Source organism: Peromyscus leucopus, chromosome 12 (genome assembly GCF_004664715.2).
Source record: "Peromyscus leucopus breed LL Stock chromosome 12, UCI_PerLeu_2.1, whole genome shotgun sequence".
Taxonomy (NCBI): Eukaryota; Metazoa; Chordata; class Mammalia; order Rodentia; family Cricetidae; genus Peromyscus; species Peromyscus leucopus.
In genome coordinates, this window is record NC_051073.1 from 57810294 (window position 1) to 57836409 (window position 26116).

The 26116-nt window shown below is 42.2% G+C and overlaps 1 protein-coding gene across 2 annotated transcripts in view; it reads right to left on the reverse strand.

The window, feature by feature from the left end:
- Gsk3b (glycogen synthase kinase 3 beta) overlaps positions 1-26116 on the reverse strand; it is a 175558-nt gene that overhangs the window by 52214 nt on the left and 97228 nt on the right. For both annotated transcript variants that reach the window (XM_037209762.1, XM_037209763.1), the window contains exons 3-5: positions 24804-24887; positions 6999-7109; positions 1406-1536 (exon numbers count right to left, since the gene is read on the reverse strand). In XM_037209762.1, the coding sequence (XP_037065657.1) occupies positions 1406-1536; positions 6999-7109; positions 24804-24887 (326 nt within the window). The remainder of the gene's footprint in view (positions 1-1405; positions 1537-6998; positions 7110-24803; positions 24888-26116) is intronic.

The window sequence follows — 26116 nt, forward strand, 5'->3', positions numbered from 1 at the left end:
TAGAAGAGTAAGTCTGTCTGGTTGAGTTTCTGCTACCCTAGTACCTAAGAGCAGGAAGCGTCTCAAAGTCTTTCCTCAGAGTTGGTAAGAATGAGCTACTTCCACACCTGTGAAAGTTCCCCTTGTAACTTCGCAGAAGAAAGCTTCTTTCCACCCCAAGAGAACCCCAGTGCTAACGCTGCTCTAGCACGCCGACGAGAAGAGGAAGCCTGCGGCACTTGGCGGCTCTCCCAGGACTGAGCAGTCCCTTTGCCCAGTAACAAGCCCCACTGACTTGGGCAGCCGTCCGTCCCCACGTGAGATGAGCAGCAGCGCTCCGTGCCAACCATCAACGCGAGCTTTGGGGGCTTATTTCCAGCAGCGCCACAGTCAGCGGAGTGAGACACGGGGGGAGAGGGTTTGTAACTGGGGGACTAAAACGGGGATGTCTGAAAGAGGTGCAGGATGAGACTCGGAAGGAGTCTACTGACAGAGCGGATTGGTGTCTTCAAGTCCCTCCCTACACCCGTGGGAGATATATCTGATGTTAAAGCCACAGTTTCATCTGACGGGAAGAAATACAGATACCAGCAGGTACGGGTCAATACATCATCTGTGGTGCTAAACAGAAAAGGAAGAATTCAAACAAGGATGAAAAGACACTAGACAGGACAGAATCCAAGTTATAAAGACAGATGTCTCAGAACAAAAGAGGAGAGGTTCCCTGGTGGCTATCACAGAATAAGTGTGATGAGCTGTCCTATTACGGATACAGGCCTGACTGCATGTTGGGAGGCTCACGGCCACTGACTACCAAAAGGGAAAGCATGAAGTTTTTCTACTAAGAAACAGTGTATGACCAAGAAATCAAACTCCATACCATTTCTCAATGTATTACCTCATTCCTGAATTGAGGTTAAAGTGAAATTAAAAGGATATATATATATATATATATGCATATGTATATATATATAATAAAAATGTGTAACTTAAATTTTGACGCTTTAATAGCACTCGGAGCAGAGCAGCATCTCTGTGATTCAAGCCAGCTGTACAAGTGATTCAGAAAGGCGCAAAGCTACACAGAGAAACCCTGTCTCGAAAAACGAGAATGCAAAGATTATCACAAGTACATAATAATCCTAAAATGTCCCATTCCAGAAGTAATCACGTATGAATATTGCATATCAATTCAGAAATAAGCCGTGTTCACGCATGCACGTGTTTTACACAATAGTCACACCCAGCATTTTTGTTTTTTTAAAGCACACTATGCATACAGTACTGATGTGGCGGCGGCTTTCTTTTTGCATGGGCTTCACTATGTGGCTTAGGCCAGCCTAGACTACCACTGTAATATACTGAAGAGGGTATGAGGGGAGGGAGGTATGGATGGGACGGGGAGTGAGTAGGAAAACCAGCTCACCTTCCAAAGTCACAGAGCTTTAATACAGCTGTATCAGGATCCAGCAAGAGGTTCTGCGGTTTAATGTCTCGATGGCAGATTCCAAAGGAATGGATATAGGCTAAACTTCTGAACAGCTGATACATATACAACTGGAATAAACAACAGACATTAATTCAATAACTCTGGTCTCAAACATAGTTGAATCATTATGCAATAAATAAAGTGGCATTCTCAGCAGAACATGTAAAATACGGATGATTATTAGTACACAGCTTTCCCCAAACAAGTTTCATGTTATTTCTATATAAATTAGAAAATTAAAGTATCATTAAACATCTATTTGTGCTATCCTCTAGTAATTTAGAAAAGGATCCAGGCATGGCGGCATACAACCGAGGCAGGGGAATTCTAAGTTTAAGGCCTACCCGGGCAACTTAGTGAGACCACGTCTCAAACTAAAATTTACAGAGGGCTAGGGATGTAGCTAAGCAGTAGAGCGTTTGCCTAGTACGCACAGAGTCCGGAGTTCAATCCCCTTCACCCACCTTAACATCTCACCTCAAGCCAGCTGGATGGATTTTTTTTTTTACTTAAAACATAGATGAAGAGCTCAAAGAGAGAGAGAGAGAGACCATAGGCCATATGGGTGATAAATAGCAGCCTTTAAATTAGAAGCCAGGTTCATTATTTTTTCTAGTATCTCAGGCTGTAACAGCATAGTGTCATTTTTTAGAATCACTGGTCTTTCTGAAAGGTTAGCCTCCAAAATCATTAACAGAGGCCTAGCTGGGTGGTGGTGGTGGTGGTGGTGGTGGCGGCGGCGGCGGCGGCAGCGCACGCCTTTAAACTCAGTACTCAGGAGTCAGAGCCAGGTGGATCTCTGTGAGTTCAAGGCCAGCCTGGTCTACAGAGCGAGATCCAGGACTGGCACCAAAACTACACAGAGAAACCCTGTCTCAAACCCCGCCCCCCTCCCCCCAAAAAAAGAGGCCTAGGAAAACTCACAGGTAGAGTAAGAATAGAATCAATTGCCTACTGAGATACCAGTAACTCTGCTAGTAAGTATATTAACATTCTTCAGAATAATGTAGACTTCCAATGCATTTAATAACAGATGCCAAGGGCATCTCTGAGTTCAAGGCCGGCTTGGTCTACAGAGCGAGTTTCAGGACAGCCAGGGCTACACAGAGAAACTCTGCCTTGAAAAACCCAAACAAACAGATGCCACTGACATCACTGTGATGGTGAATCTTAATTGCTAGCTTGACGGTACTTAGAATAAGCATGAAAACGAATCTGGACATGTGGAAGGGCATTTCTAGACCGAGAAGGGAAAGCCCATCCTAACTGTGGCCTACATTATTCCATGAGCTGAGTTCCTGAACGGAATAAAAGAAGAAGGGAGCTCCTGCACCATCCATCCTCTGCATGTGACCCGCTGCCCCATGCTCTCCACCATGCCTTCCCTACCGGGATGCACCATATCCTTCACAACTACTGGGCCAAAATAAACCTGTCCTTCCTTGAGTTGCCTCTGTCTGGAACTCCATCAGAGCAACCAGAGAGATTTTTTAAAGCTTTGAAAAAATATACTGATGTAACACCTTCAATATTCTATTTATCCCAAGGCCAATGTTGTGATTCATTCTTTTTCTTCTTTCCTTCCTTCCTTTCTTATTTATTTACTTACTTGTTTTTAATCTTTCCCAAGACAGAATCATTGATCCTGCCGTCCTCCTGCCTTACTCCAAATTGCTGACATTATAGACATGTGCCACCGTATCCAACCAGATTCACTGTAAACTTTTTCTTCATGCTCACTTTCTGAGCTCTACTCCCAATGGAAATCATTGCCGTAATGATTCAAATCATGTGCCGGATGGTGGTGGCACATGTCTTTCATCGCAGCACTCAGGAGGCAGAGGCAAGCGGATCTCTGCGAGTTCAAGGGCAGCCAGGGCTACTCAGAGAAAGAAACCCTGTCTCAAAAAAACAAAAAAACAAAACAAAACAAAAAAAAAAACAAAACAAAAAAAACCCAAAACAACAACAAGAAGCTAATAAAAAGATTAATGGTCAGCTGAAGTACTGACGAAGATACTGTCTTTTTCAATTACAATGCTGGGGCCTGGCATTGTTAAAGTTCCCAGGAAAGCCACTTGCCTTCAGGGAGGGTGATGAAACTGCTAAGGCTGGACATGTTAACAGTACATGTTTAATGTTAATATGAAATCTAGCTACACAAGTTAAAGCCTTCTTCAAAATGAAGCATGACAAAAATGTATACATAAGATCGTCAATGTCAGCGTTTTGGAATTAAATTAGAAGTAAAGCATTTAGGTTATCTATTAATCTTTTTAAGATGTTGTAATTCTATTATTATATCATTGTTCATTTACAGAATCAATTTGTAAGTTCCAAAGCTTACACTGGGAGCTAAATTCATTATCACCAACAAAATGATCAATAACCAAGTGAGTTCACAGGCATCAATTTACCAAAAACAAAACAAAAAACAAACAAACATCAAAACCTGTTTCAGAATAATATTTAGATGAAAAAAATCAGTGAAAGAGTTTTTTCCCAAAAGACATCCTTAGCAGTTTAAAGCTAATTTAAAAATATCTCTTCCATCACCGTTCTTTTCATTTTGCTTTGAAAAGTCAAGTTTAAGAATGAAATGAGACTTGCATCTTTTTTTTTTTTTTTTGGCTTTGGTTTACTTTAGAAAAATGTGCTTTTTAGAAGAAAGTTGCAAGGCTTCCTGCACTAGAATGAGCAAAAGAACAGCATCAAAAACAACCAACACTGTGCTAGGCACTAGCCTAAGGCTGCATGCAGAATTTCACTTACTCCCCACAATAACCTCATGTAATCAACATCTTCTTAACCTTTGAAATATAAAGTAAGTATGGCAGGAGAGATGAATGTGGCTAATGTCACCTTGCAATTTCTATAGTGGCTTGGGTAATTATCCTTTTATCTATCTTTATCTGTCACATTAAAAAGTTTCTTTTAAATTTATGTGTATGAGAGGTTTGCTTGCATAATGGTGCACATTCACACAGGCAAACGCATAAAATCAAATATCTTTGCTGCTTTGCTGGAGCATGGCGGTGTACATCCTTAGTCCCAGCTCTCAGCAGGCAGAGACAGGGAGATCTTTGTGAGTTCAAGGCCAGTCTGATCTACAATGTCTTTAAAGGAGGGGGGGGAAGAGGGAGGAAGGGAGAAAGGGAGGGGGAGGGAGGGAGGGAGGGAGGGAGGGAGGGAGGGAGGGAGGGAGGAAGGAAGGAAGGAAGGAAGGAAGGAAGGAAGGAAGGAGGAAGGAAGGAAGGAAGGAGGCTGATTCCTAGAAACTCTCATATGGGCTGGGGATGTATGTAGGCCAGTAATGGAGTGCTCGTCTAGCATGTGAAAGGACCTAGGTTCAATTCCCCATTCTACTGCCAGAAACAAAACCCAAAATAACAAGACTGTATGATATGCAATGTATTTATTCAACATCTACCATAAGTCAAGCACACATTCTCCATTTGTTTTCCTAACTGTTGCAGTTGCTCTATAAGAAACATTTTTACATGAGAGGAAATTGCAGATGAATGTACCCAGTTCAAACAATTATAAGCTCTCCCATCTAACTCGAGTCCAACATCTTCTTTTGTGTTCAACAATATCTATTTAAGACAAACATCACAGTGGGAGAGGGGACGATATGTAAAGCATAATGCCATACATATGAAAATGGCCTACTACTCTGAATGCTAACTTAAAAAGTTAATAAAAGTGCCAAATAACTATAAAAATACACCCCGCTCTCTACGAATTTATACAATGTCGTTTAACGATTTTTTTCAATTAAAAAAAAAAAAAACCTTTTTAAAATGGCATCTCCATATTGCTAACTTCCGAGAACCTGCTAGCAAACCTGTAAAGGACAGAAAGAGGAAGTCAATCCTGTTCTGGGAAAAATCTGGACCCACTCTGGAATTACACCCTGCATGCTCTTAACTCATGAACAATCTTCCTCTTCATTCAAGTTTGGTCATAAACTGATTCACTCAGGATCCCTGTGAGGAGGGCAGCCCTGCAGAAGCCCGATTCCTCTGGTGTGGATACATCCTTCTTTCCTTTACGTCAGGTATGCCCCGCCCCCACCCTGCTCTAGATCATTTTCAGTTGAAGATGGCGGTGTTAGGACTGTCACTTCAAGACAGCTCTCTGTCAAGTGTGCCATAAAATAAGTTAGTAATTATATTGCTGCCATTGAGAAATAGAAAAAAATATTCCAACAACTCCCAGTTGACGGCACAGAGAATAAAAATACGTTTCTAACTGGATTCAGTAATTCATACCTAGGATCCCAGCACTCAGGAGGCTGGATGAAGCAGGAGGATTGCTACAAGTACAGAAAGTTCCAGGCCAATCTGAGCTCAGGTAAGACCCTGTCCACCCCTCCCCATTTCAACCCTAAAAAGAAGAAAAATATGTTTCTAATCATCTACCACAATAGTAATTAGGATTCTACTACATAAATTCCTAGCTACTTTGACATTAGTTCCTTTTTTTTTTGGTTTCTTCGAGACAGGGTTTCTCTGTGTAGCTTTGTGCCTTTCCTGGAACTCACTCTGTAGCCCAGGCTGGCCTCGAACTCACAGAGATCCGCCTGCCTCTGCCTCCCAAGTGCTGGGATTAAAGGCGTGCGCCACCACGCCCGGCTCAGTTCCATATTTTTATTAGTAGTACTATTAGATACCAAAACCTAAATAATGTCTGCTTATGTTTAAAACTGACAAGTTTAAATTTCTACAATGAATGTAATCAATACAACTACAAATGGTAGTAAAGCATTAAAATTAATGCATTAGTAACTGTACATTTACTTAGTAGGTTCCTGCTTTGGTGTGTGGAGTAAAGAAGAAGACATCTAAACTAAACTGATGTTAGGGGCTGGGAGACATCTCACCGGATCAGAGCACTTGCTGTGCAAACAGGATACCTCAGTTTGGCTCTCCAGCATCCACGCAAAGGTTGGCAACTAGCTGCACTTGGCTGTCACTCCAGCACTGGGTGGAAGGGAGACCCCCACAAGCCCAAAGCATGAGCTTATTTATGTAAGGTTCAGTAAGAGACCCTCTCAAGGCAGAGGTGGGGGCTACAGACGAGGAAGCACATCCTCCTCCTCCTCCTCCTCCTCCTCCGACCGTCACTTGAGCCTCACCCCACACCACACACAAGGTGCTACAGCTGTCGCAATTAAAACCCCTAACTATGAAAGTTTTACTCTATCTTCTCAGAATAGCTATTTCAATTAATTTATCTCACGTGCATGTGCGAGCAACATGGTATGTGTGAGATAGGGCACACAAGACCTAGCGTGTCTGTGGAGGGGTAGAGGGCAGCTTCACAGAGCTGGTCCCAGGAACAGAACTCAAGCGACCAGGCTTGCACAGCGAGCCCTTTTATCCCCTGCAGGGTAATGAAGGCTTTCAAACCAGGTAAGAACCTAACAGAATCTAGAGTCAGTACCAACGGAGCTGAAACAAACCCGATACTGTGCACGGCTCCCATGCAATGTGTGTCCACTGGAAGCTGTTCCGTCGCTACGTACCTTGACATAGATCACAGGGAGTGTCTGTTTGGCTCGACTATAGTGTCTGGCAACTCTGTACACTGTTTCGGGAACATAGTCCAGCACCAGATTAAGGTAGACCTCATCTTTCTGAAAGAGAACCAAGCAACAACAACAGAAAACACAGATTAGAAACTGATCTTAAGTATTCAAATTAGAGTCAATTCTCCATACAGTCACGCATTTGAAAGAGAAGTTTCATACGGTTAATTTTCATTACACAAAAAAACTTCTGAATAACCAGACCTGTACAAATGCATCTACTACACTTTATAATCCCAGTACTGTTAAAGAGTCCAATCACAGTGCTTATGCACGTATTATGAGAGTTTATCACTTATCATAACTTTTATTATTTTCTAGACTGAAAAAACCCAATGTCTCCCATTCTATCAGGAAAAAGACAGCTTGAGGACAGCGTCAAGTTGAAAGTCAAGAAGCCAGGCTGCTGGCTCCGGCTCTGCTGCTGACTGGTGTGTGTGGTCACAGTCTGCCCGAGCTTCAGTTTCCTCAGTTCACACCAAAGGCTGAGCCAGGGGTTCTCTGAAACGCTTTAGCCTCTGCCCAAAGTTTGCCCAACAGTCCAAACTTTGTAAAATAATCGCTAATACACGAAGCAAAACTTATGGCAATGAGATCATAGTCACAAGCTTATCAATGGTCTGGGGTGTCAGTTTCTTTTTTTTAGCAGGACAGGACTTCTATGTCAATCAAGAGCAAAAAAGAGCACAAAGCACTAGCCACAGGGGTTCTCTGAACAGGACCAGTTAGGTAAATGGAGGCAGAAAACAGAGCTGAGGATTACTACTGGCTACTGAATGGTGAAAGTGCAAACCAATGCAGACTTCAGTGTCTGTCAGGGCTTCTGGAGGAAGGTGGGTCAGGTGTAAATTACCCAGTGTAACTCGGTCCTCCACTCACCCTCCTTTTGACTAACATGAAGTGTAATTTGCTATCTTTTGAAATGAAGTATGAAAACAGCAGAGAAAACACTACGTTCAAGGTAGGAGTTCATGAATCCCACAGAGCTCAAGAAAGCCCCTTCTGTTTCTCTCCCCTTTGGTGGTCTTCCTCTTCCTTGGCATCCCAAGGCTTGTCAATCTCCCCAGCCCAAGGCTAAGCACACAAAGGGACCAGCCTGCTGACTGCCTCCACAACCAACCATTAACTACAACACAGCTACACCCACCAATTCAACACTGCCCCCTGCTGTTTGGGGCTACAATGACAGCATTAAGTAGTTGTGACGGGGGAGTTTGCAAAACTAAAAGCATTAAAGAAAAAGTGTGTGTTTTTCATAACCCTGGTGATATTTAGCTTTATGCGGTGTAGCCTGAACTCAAAAGCAACATGGCTACAAAGCAACCTCAATTGTGCTGTTGGGTCTCATATTAAAATCACCATCAATAAATTAAGTGAAGTCGAGGGGAGAGATAGATTCTATCCTGCTTTTAATACTTAAAAGTCACTGTTACGAATGTGGGGTTCAGGCTAGGTGTGGTGGCGCACGCCTTTAAACCCAGCAAGCGGATTGCTGAGGCCGAGCCAGCCAGGGATAAACAGCGAGCCGTGCATAGAAAGAAGGGGGAGATATGGGGCTCTCAGTTCACAGGTGAGTGGACAGTAGGAAGACACGAAAGGCAGTTCATTGATTGATTCTCACCAGACAGCCCTCGAGTTTGTTCTCGCAAAACTTGTGGTGGAGACAGGAGGGGAAAAGCTGGCGAGTGACGCAAAGCAAGGCCAGGCGATGCAAGGTCCCTGCTGTGCTCTTTGTCCTGTGTTTTTATTAGTTAAAGGAGGTCCAAATGCATTTGTATATTAAGATAAAGGAATTATAAAGGTGAACTGGTAAAACGAGGTTCTAGAGCAGTGGTCCTCAACCTGTGGGTGGAGACCCTTTCGGGGCAGTTTGTAATGATGAAAACACATCCCGTGTATCAGACAGTCACACCACAATTCCTAACAGTAGCAAGATTCCAGATAGGCAGTAGCAGTGAGAATAATTGTACGGTTGGGGGTCACTGCAGCACAAGGAACTGCATTAAACGGCTAAAGCAGTAGGAAGGTCGAGAACCACTGCTCTAGAACACCGCGAGATGGAAACAAGAACAGGGAAGTGAAACAGTACAGTGAAATTTTAAATGCTCTCGAGTCTGGAACATTCCGAGCAGCAACATGACGTTACAAACACCATGGGCTCACAGGACAGGCTGGTCACAGGGAGGCCGGTAAGCAGGATGGTGTGCGCTCTCCAGCCACGTGGGAGGGCCAAGCTGAAAGACAAGTAGTTCAGGACTTCCAGGCTAGCCAGGGAAACACAAAGCAAGAGCCTTCCTCAAACACCGAACGGAGAGGGAGAGACGGCTCGGCGGTCCGGAACACTTGTTCTGGGTTTGATTCCCAGCATCCACCTGGCAGCTCACAACTGCCTGTCACTCCAGTTCAAGGGGGTCCAATGCTCTTTTCTGGCCTTCCAAGCTCCAGGCACACAAGTGGTGCACAGCAGACATACATACACGCAAGATACCCACATACATAACATAAAATTTAAACTAAAAAACAGAAAACAGAACTAAAAAATAAACACCACCAGCAAATAACAAGCAAAAAAGCACAGAATACACTGATGTACTGAAACTTTGTATGAAATTAATGTCAGACTACATGTTTGAGGTACATGTGAAACATAATGCATTTTGTGTTTAGACTCAGAGGCCATTCTCAAGACATCACACTATGTAATATTCCCAAGTCTTAAAATTTCCAACATCTAACACTCCTTGGTCCCAAAGCTCAAATAAGAGAAATTCAAGCTGTGTAAGGAGGACCCAGGCATGGTGGACCTCAGGACTTAGAAGGGTTGGTAACATGAAAACCTTTTTCTAAAAGATTATGGGCTAGACAGATGGTTAAGCAGTTAAGAGCACTTGTTCTTGCAAAGACCCAAGTTCAACTCCTAGCACCCACATGGTGGCTCACAAACATCCATAACCCTACTTCTGGGGGATCCAACAGATAGGCATATGGTGCAAATATATACACTCAGGTAAAACATTCATACTTATAAAATAAAAATCTTAAAAGAAACTGAAAAATAAAAGATTACTAAACTCAAAGGTTCCTGATTCTAAAAGTCTTTGACAAAGTTTATCATGATACACTTATCAGCAACCCAGAAATAGGGATAACACTAGATTACAGGTATGGCATTTGCTAATCACACATTAAGAAGGAGGAACACAAAAATTAAGGATGAATACTGAATGCTCAATTGTAACACGAATCTTAAAAGTTCTTATTAATAAAATCAAACCTGAAGCCAGTTGTTATGGTGAATGCTGGAAGATTAGAGAAGCAGAACAAGCCACAGCTACCTCACCTCACTGGTTCCTCAGCTGATCCTGTTTCCTCAGACTGGAAGCTTCTGAGTCCTCATCTGAATGTGTCTCAGCTGAACTGTTGCTCAAAAGCCTGAAAGCTTAACCAGTCAAAAGCTTCTAGTTTCTGGTCTTCACACCTTATATATCTTTTTGCTTTCTGCCTCACTCCCTGGGATTAAAGGCTCACTTCTTGGGCTTAAAGGCGTGTGTCACCACGCCTGGCTGTTTCCAATGTGGCCTTGAACTCACAGAGATCCAAAGGGATTTCTGCCTCTGGAATGCTAGGATTAAAGGTGTGAGTGAAACCATTTTCTAGCCTTTGTATCTAGTGGCTGTTCTGTTCTTTGACCTCAGATAAGTTTATTAGGGTGCACAATATTTTGGGGAACACAATATCACCACACTCAATGGAGGCTTCTAGTTGTAAGGTTCCAAGTTTGTCCTTCATACATGTAATAGTTTAGATCAGGAATTTTTTTTTTTTGTTTTTTTGTTTTTCAAGACAGGGTTTCTCTGTGTTAACAGCTCTGGCTGTCCTGGAATTCATTTTGTATACCAGGCTGGCCTCAAACTCAGAGATCTGCCTGCCTCTGCCTTCCAAGTGCTGGGATAAAACGTGTGTGCCACCACCACCCAGCAAAATCAGGGCTTTTCAATGTTTACTTTTGATTATACCACTGGGATCTCCAATGTCCCCCACTGACTCACTTTAGGAAGTGGACTGAGATGGAGGAGGCAGGTCACTGGGGAGCACCTTTAAAGGATATACTTTATCCCTGCTTCCTTGCATGCCACTGCACATTACAAATGCATTCAGTTCATCTCTGAAAGTTTCCACTGCATAACATCTCTAGCATTGCTGAAAAGTCCAAATCTAGTCTCCTGACACTCAAAACAAACTATTAGCTATGAGCTCTGTAAAACAAAAACAAGTTACATATTTTCAATACACAATAGTGGGACAAGCAAGGGTTAATATCCCTGTTGCAAGAGGAAGAACAGTAGAAAACCAAATCCAAACAAGGACAGGATTAAATCTTAGCCCTAGGATACTCACCCCCACCCCCTTCTTCCACCACACCTTGCCACAAAGGTATTTTCAGGATGTTAAGGGTCTCACCAAAACTGACAACCTGAAAATACCAGCTGACACAGGCCAAAACCTCTTAAATTGTGAGTAGAAATAATTTACTTTAAGTTGTTTTCCTTGGATATTTTTGTCACACCCGTGTTTTGAAAGTTGACTAACACCATGTATGATTTCATTTATTGGAATTTGAAGAAACAAATGCCTACAATGGTTAATGTAACAAATGTGGGTGGTAAATCAATTTAAGACTTGACTAAACACATTGATAAACAATTCCCAAAATGCACAAACCCAATACAAGCACCAGGAGACAGACCTGAAGGTCAGCCCGCAGTGTCTCGTTTACCCAGCCATTTAAGACTGACACCACCAGGAAGAATGGCTGAAACTGGACGGCCAAGTTCAGACTGTAAGACCTCTAATAGGCCAGACTCATCTACTGAACTCTGAACGTGAAACTGAACCAAGTGGTGTGGTAACACATTGTGTACCCTAGTAAACTTGCCTGAGGATCAGAGGACAGAGCCAGTCACTAGATTAGACATAGAGGTCAGGCAGTGGTGACACACACACACCTTTAACCCTATCACTCAGGAGGCAGAAATCTCTGGATCTCTGAGAGTTCAAGGCCACACTGGAAACAGAGATAGGGAGGGGTGGCACACACCTTTAATCCCAGTACTGGAAAGCATACACACCTTTAATCCCAGGAAGTGATGTCTGGGCAGAGAAAGGTATATAAGGTGTTAGGAAACAGGAACTTACTCTCTTTAGGCTGAGGATTTCGAAGAAGTAAGAACTAGTAGATGATTGTTCTGCTTCTCTGATCTTTCAGCTTTCACCCTGATATCTGGCTCTGGGTTTTTTGTTTTGTTTTGCTTTTTGTTTTATTTATTTGTTTGTTTGTTTATTTTGGTTTTTTTTGAGACAGGGTTTCTCTGTGTAGCTTTGCGCCTTTCCTGGATCTCGCTCTGTAGCCCAGGTTGGCCTCGAACTCACAAAGATCCGACTGTCTCTGCCTCCCGAGTGTTGGGATTAAAGGTGTGTGCTACCACCACCCGGCTGTTTTTTTATTAAAAGACCATCTAAGATTCAAACAACAAAGTGGAAAGCCTTATAATCAAAGTTCAGAGCATCAATATACAAAGACAGACCAGACCAAATCCAGCTCAAACTGGACAGTCCCCTGGAAAGTAAATGCAGGTGTAACTGAACACTTGAGACTTAGCACAAGTGCTATGCTCGGACAAATAAAGATAATTCCACTCTGCTCTGACAGTTCAGGCCTCGTTACAAGGACTGACAAAATCCCTTTTTAGGCAGCATGGTTTAACAAAGCAGAATACACCAATGAGAGGTAAATAAAATAAAATAAAATTAGAGGGTAAACACTCCCATTTATTATACTATGAGAAACATGGGGCTGAAATAAGAGTTTTTGTTAAATTCATAAATGTTTTCATGTAAATTAGATAACCATGATATTAACCCATGAGAGTATTCAACCCCAGAATACATGTAGAGAAAAGTGATACTCCACATTCTCAAAGTCATTTTCTGTAAACACTAGTCAGATGACTCATATTTATGACAGTATTTCAAAGAGAAGGAAGGCCCAGGATTCCACACTACTGGCACTTGTAATTTTCTCAAACTCAGGTTTACTAGAATCCAAAACTATCTCCTTTGAATTGCCAGAAAATGCAGCAATTGGATGTAAATTTAAGGCTAATGACAAAAATACAACACAGAAAGAATATGGCTTCAACTGCAGAAGCTCACTAGCACAACAAATCACCAACCTCAGAGCTGCTGCCAAGCCCCCAAACCACCTTAGGACCAATGCTACAGAGTCTGTGAAATACATCTTCTATATAAAGCAGAGGATCTTACTGAGAAACTGCGGTGCTTACATAATGGGTACTTCATGGAGCATTTCTCCACAGCGGCTCAGTTTCCCAGTTCATCACTGTTCCCTGACCACTGATATTCAGTCCTCTCTGGATGCTGTATTTAAGCCACACAACTCAGACATTTAAATGGCACGGTTTAATACCACCTAGCAGCAGCCGCAGCAGCAGCAGGGACAATGTAAAACAGACAGTATTAAGATGCTCCTGTCCCCAGTGGACTGGTGAGGTCAAGGAAATAAAATGGCTCGAGGCTGAAGCTTTAAATAGACACAATATCATTCTAAATGTTCATAGGAAGCAGCACAGCACATGGGAATTTAGTGATAAGCCATCCAACCCAGCAATCACGGCAGCCCTGCACGCTCAGAACTGGTGATAGCAAAAAGTCGTAAGCAGGTGCCTCTCCTCCGATGGTTACAGGGCTAGCGCAAGACAGGCGCCAGAGCAACAGTAAGGGTCAATGGACAATCTTTTTGCTTGGGATGGTGTTCGAGAACATGCAAAAGGGAAGGTACTGTGGTCTGAGCGAGCAATGCCCCCACAGGCTGGTGTGTCTGAACACCTGGTCCCCAGCTGGTGGCACAGTTTAGGAAAGTTATGGAGCCTTTAGGAGGTGGAGCCCTGGTGGAGGAAGTACTTCACCAGAGGCCGAGTTTGGAGGTTTAGGAGACTGAGCCCAGTTTCTGTTCTCTCCTCTTCCTCTTCCTCCCTCTCTCCCTCCCTCCACCCCCTCCTGTGTGCAGATGAAATGTAATCCCTTTGCTTCCTACATTCCAGCCCACCTCCTACTGCCAACACCTTCCTGGCCATTGGGGATGGCTCCCCCTCTAGAACTGTAAGTCAAAACGAACTGTTTCTCCTCTAGCTGCTTTTCCCAGGGTATTCTACAACAGCACAGAAAAGAAACGAACACAGAGTCATCTAACAAAGAAATAGGACAAACATTGAAAATAAATATCAAAATTACCAAAAATTGTGTGTGGGGAAAAATGAACTTAGAAGTTAACCTTGGAGGATGGAGCAGCTCTAAGACATTAAGAAAGGGTATACCTTTAATCCCCAAACCCAGGAGCCAGAAGCAGGAGAATCTCTGAGAATTTGAGGCTGGCCTGGTCTACAGAGCTGGAGAAACCCATCTCAAAAAAAAAACAACAACAAAAAAGGATATTAAGGAGGGAAAAAATCAATTTGATTACATACAAATACAAAAATCATGTTACTTAAACACAAACCAAAACACACAGACCATGCCTCCCCCACACCCAAATGATTATATTGGGGAAAGGGATCCCTACTACACATGACAAAGGATCAAATATTATTTTTTATTTAAAGTATCGACTTACGGATGATAAGACAAAATCATGTATGGAAACAGAAGAAAAAATGCTCCACTTCACTCATAATTACAGTAAAAAAAAATACAACAAGCTACAATTCTTCCCTTCTCAAATGAGAAAGGAAAATTCAATTTCAGAAAATGAGGCATTAGACAAGGTCACTGTCTAATATGCACCACCACATGCCCTGTAAGTGCAAGCTCCTGGATCTTCGGAGAAGTCAGTGAGTTAGTAACTCAAGCCAAGGGGAAGCCACAGAGAACCAACTGTGACTCAGCAATGTCATTTCTTGGAACTGTACAGTCAAACTATTGTGTGCATACGTGTGTGTGTACTCTTAGGTATGGACAAGATGACATATTTATGAAGAGTAAGGAATTAAGACTAATCTACATGCCTTGTCTTAGATTTTGCCTCTGGGATAAAGTCTACCATCAAAGGCAATTCGGGAAGGAATGAGTTTATTTCAGCTTACAACTGTCAGGTCACACACTCCATCACTGAGGGAAGTCAGGGAAGGACTCAAGGCCAGAACCTGATGTCGAGACCATGGAGAAACGCTGCTTCCTGGCAAGCATGGTTTGTTTTGCCTGCTTTCTTGTACAATGACAGACTACTTGCCCAGGGCTGGAACTACCCACAGTGGGCTGGGCCTTCCCACATCACTCATTAATTAAGAAATGCCTCTCAGACTTGCCTACAGGCCAATCTTATGGAGGCATTTTTTCAATGGAAAGTCTCTCTTCCCAAATGACTCCAGCTTGGGTCAAGCTGACAAAATTAACCAACACATATGGTTATTAACTATAAAAAAACCAGAGCAAATTCTAATCACATTAGACTGATTTTTTTTCTCTGTAAGAAAGCTTATAACACTGTCACATTCCTAGTGGCACAGTTACAATTAAATTTTTTATAAAGAAGAAAATTCGCAGAAGTACTTTAAAATCATAATACTTTAGAAGAAAGTTCATATTGTTTTCTTTGATAATTTAAAATATTGTTTTATAATGTGTTAGTACAGTGCTACTAATTTATTGTGCTTGCTGTTTTAAAATGATGCACCCACTACACCACTTAATACAGCCTGGAGCCACTATGGTTGGAAGCCTCTACTTACTCATCTTTTATACCTAGCAAAGCAATTTCTTAGAGCAGTACAAGAGCAAAGTGTAGTGAGTGAGAAGGTCTGAGAGACAAGGAGGGACAAAGGACTTCTGGGACAGCAGATGGAGAATCTCAGGAGATTTTGTTCCTCAAACATGAACACCTAACTGGTAAAACAATTTAGTATATGGAATCTGTTCTATGGACATACAGCAAATGGAAAAACAGTTAAGAAGTTCTGATAAACCTTGATGAGACAACTAGGATTGATTGTGATGTCAGAGCAACGATGCCCTGACTAGACAGAGCATTGTAAATCCAGAGCAGCAGCAAGAATAGGTCTGCAGAGCGTCACATATTGATAAGAGGGTCAATCCATCAAGATGGAACAGTTCCACACCTATGTACAAGCAAAGGAAAGAGCCACAAACATACTAAGGAAACACTGATGTAAAGAAAGGAGAATGAGTGCCTCAGGAACTGCTGGAAACTGTAATATACCACCCTCCACAATGAAGAGAACGTGAGCGCTGCAGACCAAATGCGCTAACACCTCAGCCTACACGGCAACACACATTCTTCCCAGGCATGTGTGGGGCATTACACGTGACAGACCACGGTAAGGCACAAAACAAAATCCAGTGAGTTTAAAAGGAGTGAAATCATATGAAATCCCTTCTCCAGCCACAATGGATACCTAGCCATCAAAGACAGAAGGAGGAGGGTTGGCATGATGCCCAGCTGGTAAGACAGATGCTTGCCACCAAGTATGGTGACCTGAGTTCAGACCTCTACACTCAGGCTGTGATACACACACACACACACACACACACACACACACACACACGCACGCACGCACGCACGCACGCACGCACGCACGCACGCGTGCACGCGTGCACGCTCACCTCCCACCCTACCCCCCACCCCACCTCATCCCCGCTTGAGACTTAGGGGGAAAAAGTAAACTAAATGTAAAGCAATGTTAAATATTTAAGCAGAGATAAACAGAATAGAGAACAGACAAGTACAGAATAAACAAAAACAGAACCTCAGTTGGGGGAGAGGGTGTGTGGCATACATGTGCAGCGTAGGAAGGCCAGAGGACAGTCTGGGTCTCTAGCAGTCCAGTCTAGTTGGCCAGGGACCTCAAGAAACCATCTATGCCCAACTGCATGAATGTGGATTTGAAGGACTAACTCAGGTCCTTGCAAGCACTCCTCAGTGGGGAGTATTCGCTCTCTGCCCCCCATCAGAAAAATTAAAACACTCTTAAGCTAAAGTAACAAAGAAAAAAGAAAAGAACTAAAAAATTAAAAACAAACAAGTAAATAATAGCTGGGCAGTGGTAGTCCTTGCCTTTAATCCCAGCACTTGGGAGGCGGAGGTAGGTGAATCTCTTGAGTTCGAGGCCAGCCTGGTCTACAGAGTGAATTCCAGACTGGAAACTACCCCCACCCCCACCCAAAAGAAAGTTAGAATAAGCTACTGATAAAAAGGACTGTAACCACATACTACAAACAATGCTATCAAATAAGAGAGCCTGCATGGAATGGAGCATTTCTCTTGAAGTATAAAAATTACTAAATTAACTCAAGATAAATTAATGAACTTCTGACACAGGATTGAATAAATAATTAAAAACTTCCTAACAGGATAAATTTCAGGACCAGGTGAGGTCAACATAACTTGTGAAAAACAGATGCAGAAGAAATTAACAACAGTACAAACCTCCCTAAATGCAAAAGAGGAAACTGAGCGTAGTATCTTGAGTCTGTGGAATGCTGCTCAGTAGACAGAGGCAGGAGGATCACTTGGCCTATGAGTTCTGAGACCAACCAGGAAAACTGTAGCTCAAAAGGAAAGGGGAAAAACTTTAAATACAGAAGAGGACAGAACACTTCTTAGCTCAATGAGGTCAATGATAGTCTAAAACCAAAGACAGGATTTAAAAAAAAAAAGATAAAACAAAAAAAATTATAAACCAGTATTCTCTATATAAATGCAAAAATCTTCAACAAAATATGAAAAAAATAATATCCAAATTTAAAGGATCATATACAATAACCAACTGGGATTATCTTGGGAATTCAAGAGAGCCTCAACATTAGAATGTAATATAGCATCATTGATAAATATGATCATTTCAACTATCTTAAAAGTTATTTAATAAAACTAATCTCTGTCTCAAGAAAACATTAAAAAGTTCACAAAGCCGGGCAGTGATGGTGTACACCTTTAATCCCAGCACTTGGCAGGCAGAGAGGCCTCCTGGTCTACAGTTCAAGGCCAGCCTGGTCTACAGAGTGAGTTCCAGGACAGACTCTAAAGCTACAGAGAAATCCTATCTTGAAAGACCAAAAAAAAAAAAAAGTTCACAAAATGGTTATGACAGTCATAGGACATTGTAACTGTAACTCATGTTCTTGAATTGTACACCTAAAAATGGCTAGAGGACCAGTGCCACGGCCCAGCATGTAACTGCATGCAGGCGAGCCTGACGGCCTGAGTTCAATTCCGGAGAATCACACACGAGAGAAGACCATCAGTGCTACAGATTCACCTCGACACACGTGCCGTGGCACCCCTGCACTCAACACACACAATAAGTAAATGTAATAAAAACACATTTTTAAAATGGCAGATTTTGTTACATGTATTTTTTTTTTTTTTTTTTTTTGGTTTTTCGAGACAGGGTTTCTCTGCGTAACTTTGCGCCTTTCCTGGGACTCACTTGGTAGCCCAGGCTGGCCTCGAACTCACAGAGATCCACCTGGCTCTGCCTCCCGAGTGCTGGGATTAAAGGCGTGCGCCACCACCGCCCAGCTGTTACATGTATTTTTTTTTTTTTTTTTTGATTTTTCGAGACAGGGTTTCTCTGTGTAGCTTTGCGCCTTTCCTGGAACTCACTTGGTAGACCAGGCTGGCCTCGAACTCACAGAGATCCTCCTGGCTCTGCCTCCCGAGTGCTGGGATAAAAGGCGTGCGCCACCACCGCCCGGCTACATGAATTTTTAAGGCATCATATTGAATAGGGAGAAGTACAATTATTTCTATTTGTAGATAATAAGGTGTCATAAATTTTAAAATTGCAAAAAATCCATGTAAAAGCTACTAGAAATGAAGTTCAGTAAGCGTACAATGACTATCTCAAAAAATAAAATGAAGAAAACAATTACCTTAAAGATAACATAAAATGGGGATAGAGAGAGGCCCTGAGTAGTGAAGAACATTTGTTACTCTTGCTGAGGACCCACGAGGTGGTTCACAAGCATCCATGGTAACTCAGTCCTGATGAGATGACACCCTGCCCTACCAGGCATCCATGTGCTGCATATATATACAAATAGGTAGAAGCACTCATATGCATAAAATAAATTAATCTTTAAAAATAATACAAAGTAAATCCTAACTTCAAATAATAAATACTATTATTGATGCTAAGCTATTTTAGCACTGGAATTTTTATTGTGCATTGTGCATAGGGTTGCTAACTATCCTGATCCACCACCCTCTGCCTTAACTCCCTTGAGACAGGGTCTCTCACTAAGCCTTTCCAGCTAGGCTGGCTGGCTGGTGAGCTCCCAAGTTTCATCTGTCTCTACCCCACAGTGCTGGGATTAGAGGCATGTGTAGCCATGCCTGGTTCTTATTTTTTTTTTTAATTAATTTATTTATTTATTATGTATACAGTCTTCTGTCTGCACATATCCCTGCAAGCCAGAAGAGAGCACCAGATCTCATTACAGATGGTTGTGAGCCACCATGTGGTTGCTGGGAATTGAACTCAGGACCTTTGGAAGAAAAAGCAGTGCTCTTAACCTCTGAGCCATCTCTCCAGCCCCATCCATGCCTGGTTCTTATGAGGCTGCTGTGGTGATGAACTCAGGTTCTCAAGCTTTCAACACAGCACGTACTCTTCCCCACTGAATCATGTCGCCAGCATAGCAGCCTCAGTTTTCTAGGACTATCTAGAAGGCTTTCAATAAATCACCTACAAAGTTAACGAAACACTGACTCGGGAATTTGACCAAGTGTTGAAGAAATAGAGCTGAGTAAGTATGATCTAGGAATGCTTCTAGAATGACAATACAGTAGAAAAGATCTAGCTTTTTAAAAATCATGATAAAAATGTAAGAAAATACCACATTTGATAAATGTTGACTTTATAAAGACAGAAAAGAAAGGATGTAGTGAGGTATCTGATGAACTGAGGTAGGTGATGAGTAGGGATCTTTCTAAGAACAGTAGAAATGCAGTGCAGGTAGGAAAGACATTCTGAAAAGCCTCGTAGTAACGGAAAAGATGACACAGAGAGAGAACTGTGCTTGGGAAGACTGGAATACAGGTAGCCCCGACAAAGGAGCAGAGACAAGTACAGTTACAGCACAGATCCCAAAGATCTTAGGCTGGAGAGCTGGCGCAACGGTTAAGAGCACGTGTGCTCCAGCACAGGTTTGGTTCCCAGCATCCGCATGGCAGCTTATAACCACCCCTAACTCCAGTTCCAGGGCAATCCAACATCCATTTCTGACTTCTGGAGGCACCTGGTCTGCACATGGTTCTCAGACATCCATGCAGACACAACTACACATAAAAAGAGCCAGCCGGATCTCTGTGAGTTCGAGCAGCCTGGGTTACTGAGTTAGTTCAAGGAAAAGCGCAAAGCTACACAGGGAAACCCTGTCTCAAAAAACCAAAAAAAAAAAAAGTAAATAAATTTAAAAAATAAGAAGACCGACTTCTATGTCATGCTAAGAAATCTGGAGTTTCCCTTTTAAGCAAGAAAAGTGATGCAATCAGAAAGCTGCCTGCTGCTATTTTACATTAGGAACAGTTGAAACTTCCATCTCCAATGGTTATTAATCATAATAGCTTTGCTAAGAGCAGACACTGAATGCCCAACACAGTGACCCATACAACCCTTTTCAATCAATAATAAACATGAGATAACTATGAGCTATATATGTTTTAAAAGATTGCTTAGGTTCGGGACAGAAAAGAAGTATATAATAAAAAAATAGAAATCCAACAAGTTTTCAGATGCTACATGTAAAGTCTCTGATACACTAACAGTAGTGGTATCCAGTAAGTATCTAGTGCGTTTTAGATCATTATCATTTCTACTATTACAACTATTACTGCCGCTACAGTCTGCCCTTGTTCAACCATCACTACTAAGCTGTTTTAAATGTTACATTTCTATTGCACGGTTTCTGAAGAAATCCACATCCTATGCTGAATAATAAATATGGCATCTTTCATATTCTGGATTCAGACTCCCTAGGTAATATTCCCAAAAATCCATTTAGTAGCTGCATCAATCTGAGGTAACTTACTTATAGACTACTATCTCGGTATAGTTTGCATCAGTAACATTAAGATAAAAAACAGCATTCCTCCCAGACGGTACCATGCAGTTTGAGTTATGAAGAACAAGTGAAAGGCTCATGTTACTATCTAATGGCAGCAGGTACTCTATGTATCCACACAAATACTAATACAGTAATTGTTAAGAAGTTAACATGTAGGGTTTATCACAGTCTAATGTTACCAGCAACGGATAAACATTAATGCTCCTTACAAAACCCCAACTGTTAAGAGGTAGCAGCAGGCAGACTTACAAAGGTGAGTATGCCCAGGCATGGCGCGACTGCGCGGCAGAACAGCAAGGCTAACTCAAACACTTCCAGCTCAAAGCAGCTCATCATCTACCTCATTTCCAAATGAATCATACAATTCATTTTCAGAGTAGATTCTTGTCACATACCTAAAGCCAGTGGAAGACAGGAACATTTAAGCTTAGCCTAACTCTGCCCAACCTCAGTACTACATAAAGTACTTTAGAGCAAGATTTAATGAGATCAATGTTTAATGACGTTTAATGTAACTCGGTATACAACCACGTAAAGATGGACATACAGAATTAGAACTCAAGTCAAAAGTAAGGACAGTACTAGAAAAGGTTTGTTTTGTTTGTTAATTTTCCAAAAACGGAGTGATAAAAAGCCCAGAGTAGGTGCTGGGAAGATGACTCAGTGGTTGAGAGCACGGCCTACTCTTCCGAGGACCCGAGTTTGACTCCCGGAACTCACGTGCTGGCTGGCTCACAACCAGGTGTAACTCCAGTTCCAGATGATCTGACACCCTCTTCCGGCCTCCACAAGCACTGCACAGACACAGTGCACAGACATACAGGCAGGCAACACACACACACACACACACACACACACACACACACACACACACACAAACACAAAACACAAATACAAACAAAATTTTAAGCCCAGAGTGTTAGGATGCTAAAAATAAGAAATATTCAAGCCCCTCTCAATCTGCACAAAGATTTAAACAGAGTTGGAAATGGGGGTAAGGCATCCAAGATAGGTCAAGACCCAACAAAATTCTAGAGACCCAGAAAATAGAATTCATACAGATTGAAAGACAGAAAAATAAGAAAGGAGAGTGAGTGAGCGTGAGAGAGAGCGAGAGAGAGAAAGGGAACAAAGAGATAGAGAAAATACATCTACAGAGACAGAAACCCGAGTCTAGAAGGAATGGAACAGAAATCTGGAGCCAGAAATTACTCCAAACCAAGAAGTATCTTTCCTTTACTCTGAAAAAATGAGAGTGCTCGAAAGTTGAGATACATGATGTAAAAACTACTCTTTTAGTAGACATAGACTTGGTGTTCTTCTGATAAACTTGCTAAAGGTCTTTCGGCAGCTGTAAGAATGGCTATGGTAAACAGAAAACTCAAGTCAGGAGCAAGGAGGGGAATCTCCCTCTGACACACTCAAATAATAGCCAGTCAGCTTTCAGTCAGATCATGGACCCTCCTGCCAAACCAAAACCTGAACAGCCATTCAGTACCTTGCGAGCCTCCCTCTCTGCCCTTTAATTTTGTAAGAGTTAAATGTATTAACATTTACAAAGCATTAAAATAATGTCTGGTACATGGGGACTATGTTTATTACAGTAATTAAGACACAATGTTTAGGGAACTTTTAAGGAGGCATTTGCAAATGAATCTATATGTTATCTAGTAGATCATGAAACAAACAATTCTGACCTTTACTTTCCTCTCTGGGGCATTATAATGGCTAGCATCTAATAATAAAGAAGTCATGAGGATAGAAAATTCCATTATAAAATGCTGTGGACAGAGCAGATGCTCTCTAATCTTATTTGGGAAGGGACAGGAAAAAGTAAAGACATGCCAAAATAAACAGTAATGGGCAGTTTGCTGGGTTAGGAGAAAGGAAAGAGAAGTCGTACCAACCAGTCGGCTTTAGAAATAAAAGAACTCCAAATACTTATGAGAGGTTACGATTCCTAATATTAGTAGAGGGGTCTTCAAAGTAAAAAGAACTAAGAGACAAGTATTTTTAGATCAATTTGCCAATTATGGCTGTTAAACTATGTTATGACAATAATTACAGGTCTGTAGACATGGACTTCACAAACATGGATCAAGTATCTTCTTGTGTTACAGGTTTGAGGTAGGACACCTCAAATGTCTAAGGACACCTAAATAATGTTTTGTGAAAAATCATTAAAAATGGTTACACTAGAAATGTTCTGTAAAGCCGGGCGGTTCTGTGAGTTCGAGGCCAGTCTGGTCTACAGATTGAGTGCCAGGATAGAAACCAAAACTACACAGAGAAACCCTGTCTCGAAAAAACCAAAAAGAAATGTTCTGTAAAGTCAAAAGGCAACAGTGGCCTAATAACATTAAATATTATAAGCATAAAATCTGAAGCCCAAAATATCAAGTGATCTCATTTAGATTAATTTTAAAAAAAAAAATCAGGTTATTTAGTTGTTCCTTGCTTTGCTTCTCCAGGTCAAACCAGTCTGGGGGGAGGGGCTGAAGACTGAAAGAGGAGACGGGGCAGTGATAGGCAGCCAGAAGGAGACTCAGGAGACTATTAAATACTGACATCTCCTAAAGACAGGAGAGGAAGTGGGTGGGGCATCCCAACCACAGTCTTAGCCTTACTTTCACAGAATTAAAAGCCACCAGAAACAGTGACTACTTACAGTGAGCTTTACAGAAGTAGGGGGGCTCTGCTTAGCCAGGGGAGACTTTCTTTTCAAAGTCTCTCTTTTTCTCTCCTAATCAACTTCCAATGAACATAATCACATCATTTTCCTTCCTGTACTAAACAGATGAACTACCAGAGGGCTCATACGCACATAAGGGACACAGAACAATTAATAAAAGACACTGATGTGCTTGAGAACTGAAGACATCTTTAAAGTAGAAAACCCTTTCCCCTCCACTTTGGCGGGGGGTCTTGGGGTTTAGGTTTAGGACGGGGCTGTTGCTATGTAGCACTGGATGACCTCTCTCTCACTTGAGAGATTTGTGTTTCAGTGCTTCAAGTGCCACCACAGTGAGCTCAGAAAATTTGTTTTCTTTTTAAACTGTGTGTGGGGTGGGTGTGTGTACACTCACGTTTGCAAGAACACAAGCCCATGCCTGTATGAGGAGGCCAGAGGAGGACCCTGGGTGTCCAGCTCTATTATTCCCAAGACAGGTTCTCTCACTGAACCTGAAGCTGGGCTGGCAGGAGGCAAGCCCCCCAAATCTGTCTGTCTCCCCCCACCCCCACTCCCACCCCCGCCCCAGGGCTGAGGCTGTAGGTACAAGCAGCCGTGTCGAGCATTAACTGCAGGCTCTGGAGACTTGAACTAAGGTCCTCACACTGGTGCGGCAGGAGCTGCTAGGCTGTCTCCCAGTAGCCCCAGGACGAGTCTTTACAGTTCATTTTCTCATCAACCTTTTCCTGTTATAATGAACAATATCCCAGGACTGTATCCTGCCTGGGTTCAGAATTACCGTGGTTTGTGCTTTGAGTTCTTTCAATCAACCAGCAAAGCTATTTGTTGGAGGTATGGAGGGGTTATTTCTAGAACAGAACAGTCAGTTCATACTTTTTCATACCTACCTTCTCACCACTCGAGTAGAAGAAATACCGCAATCGGACTATGTTACAATGATCTAGCTTTCTCATGATCTGGAGCTCTCGGTTCTGCAAAGAAAGCACATAAAATAGTTAAGAATAACAGCTACTCATCATAATGATCGAGGTACTTCTAAAATAACAGTAAGCATTGAAACAGGCTCTGAATACGCTGTTAAAATGTATGCCGAGCCAGGCACCCAGTGGCACACAACTGAAATCTCAGCTCTCCTGAGATCATGAGTTCAAGGCCAATCTGGGCTACTCTACCTACAAAATAAAAAGTAGGGAAAAGAGAAAGACCAGCGCCAGTCAATGAGTCATCTGCCATTACTCATCAGTAGAGCAAATATAGAAATTAAGGTCTGGATTTTACTTCAATATTTTAGGACCATAAAATCCCCTAAACGATCGCTGAAAGGGCGATTTCTATGAGTACCATTCAGACACAAGTCTCGTGTCTGAAATGCACTTGGCGGACAACTACTGCCCTTCTCACGTTCTCACTAAGGTGTTCTTTACTAGTGGAGAAAGGATACACCAACTCCACAGGGAGCAATGCTGGTCTACAAGCACAGCACGTTTACTCTGTGCCAGACACTGTTCAACATTACAGATACAGAAATAAAACTAAGGAAGGTTCTACTCTCAAGAAACATAAGGGTCTATAGTGAAAGGAAGAAAAAATACTTTAGAGCTCGAGCTCAGGCTTTACCACTGGGTTATATCTACACCCAAAGGGAATTTGAAAATATGGAAATTTAATAAGCATAAGCTGACGCGGTGGGTGATTATTTTCTAGGCAAACATAAAACCTAGTTTCCCATGTCCAGCTTCCAGAAACAGCCCCATGGGACCATGCATGCCTGTAATCTCAGAGCTCATGGGTAGAGGCAGGCCAATCCTAGAAGCCCACTGGCCAGCCAACCTAACTTACACAGCAGGCATTTCAGCTTTGTGAGAGACCCTGTCTAACTGACGACGACGGGAGAATGATAGACACTCCAGGTCTTTCTCCAGTCTCTCTCCCCTCTATTCCCCTCCCCACAAACATAATTTAAGTCCTCTTTATTTGGGTATTGGTTTTGATCAAAGGTATAATTATCTGTCACCTGTGTGATCAATTTAGCAGCTCTCTGTTACTTCAATTAGTCTAGAAAAATATGTGTAGGAACAGAGGAATGGAGTTTTGTTGTTTTTAATTAATATTATTGGGGGTCGATGTTATAAGGGTGAGGAGAAGATATGGAGGGACTGGGAAATGAGCGGGATTTGGGGTACATGACATGAAATTCCCA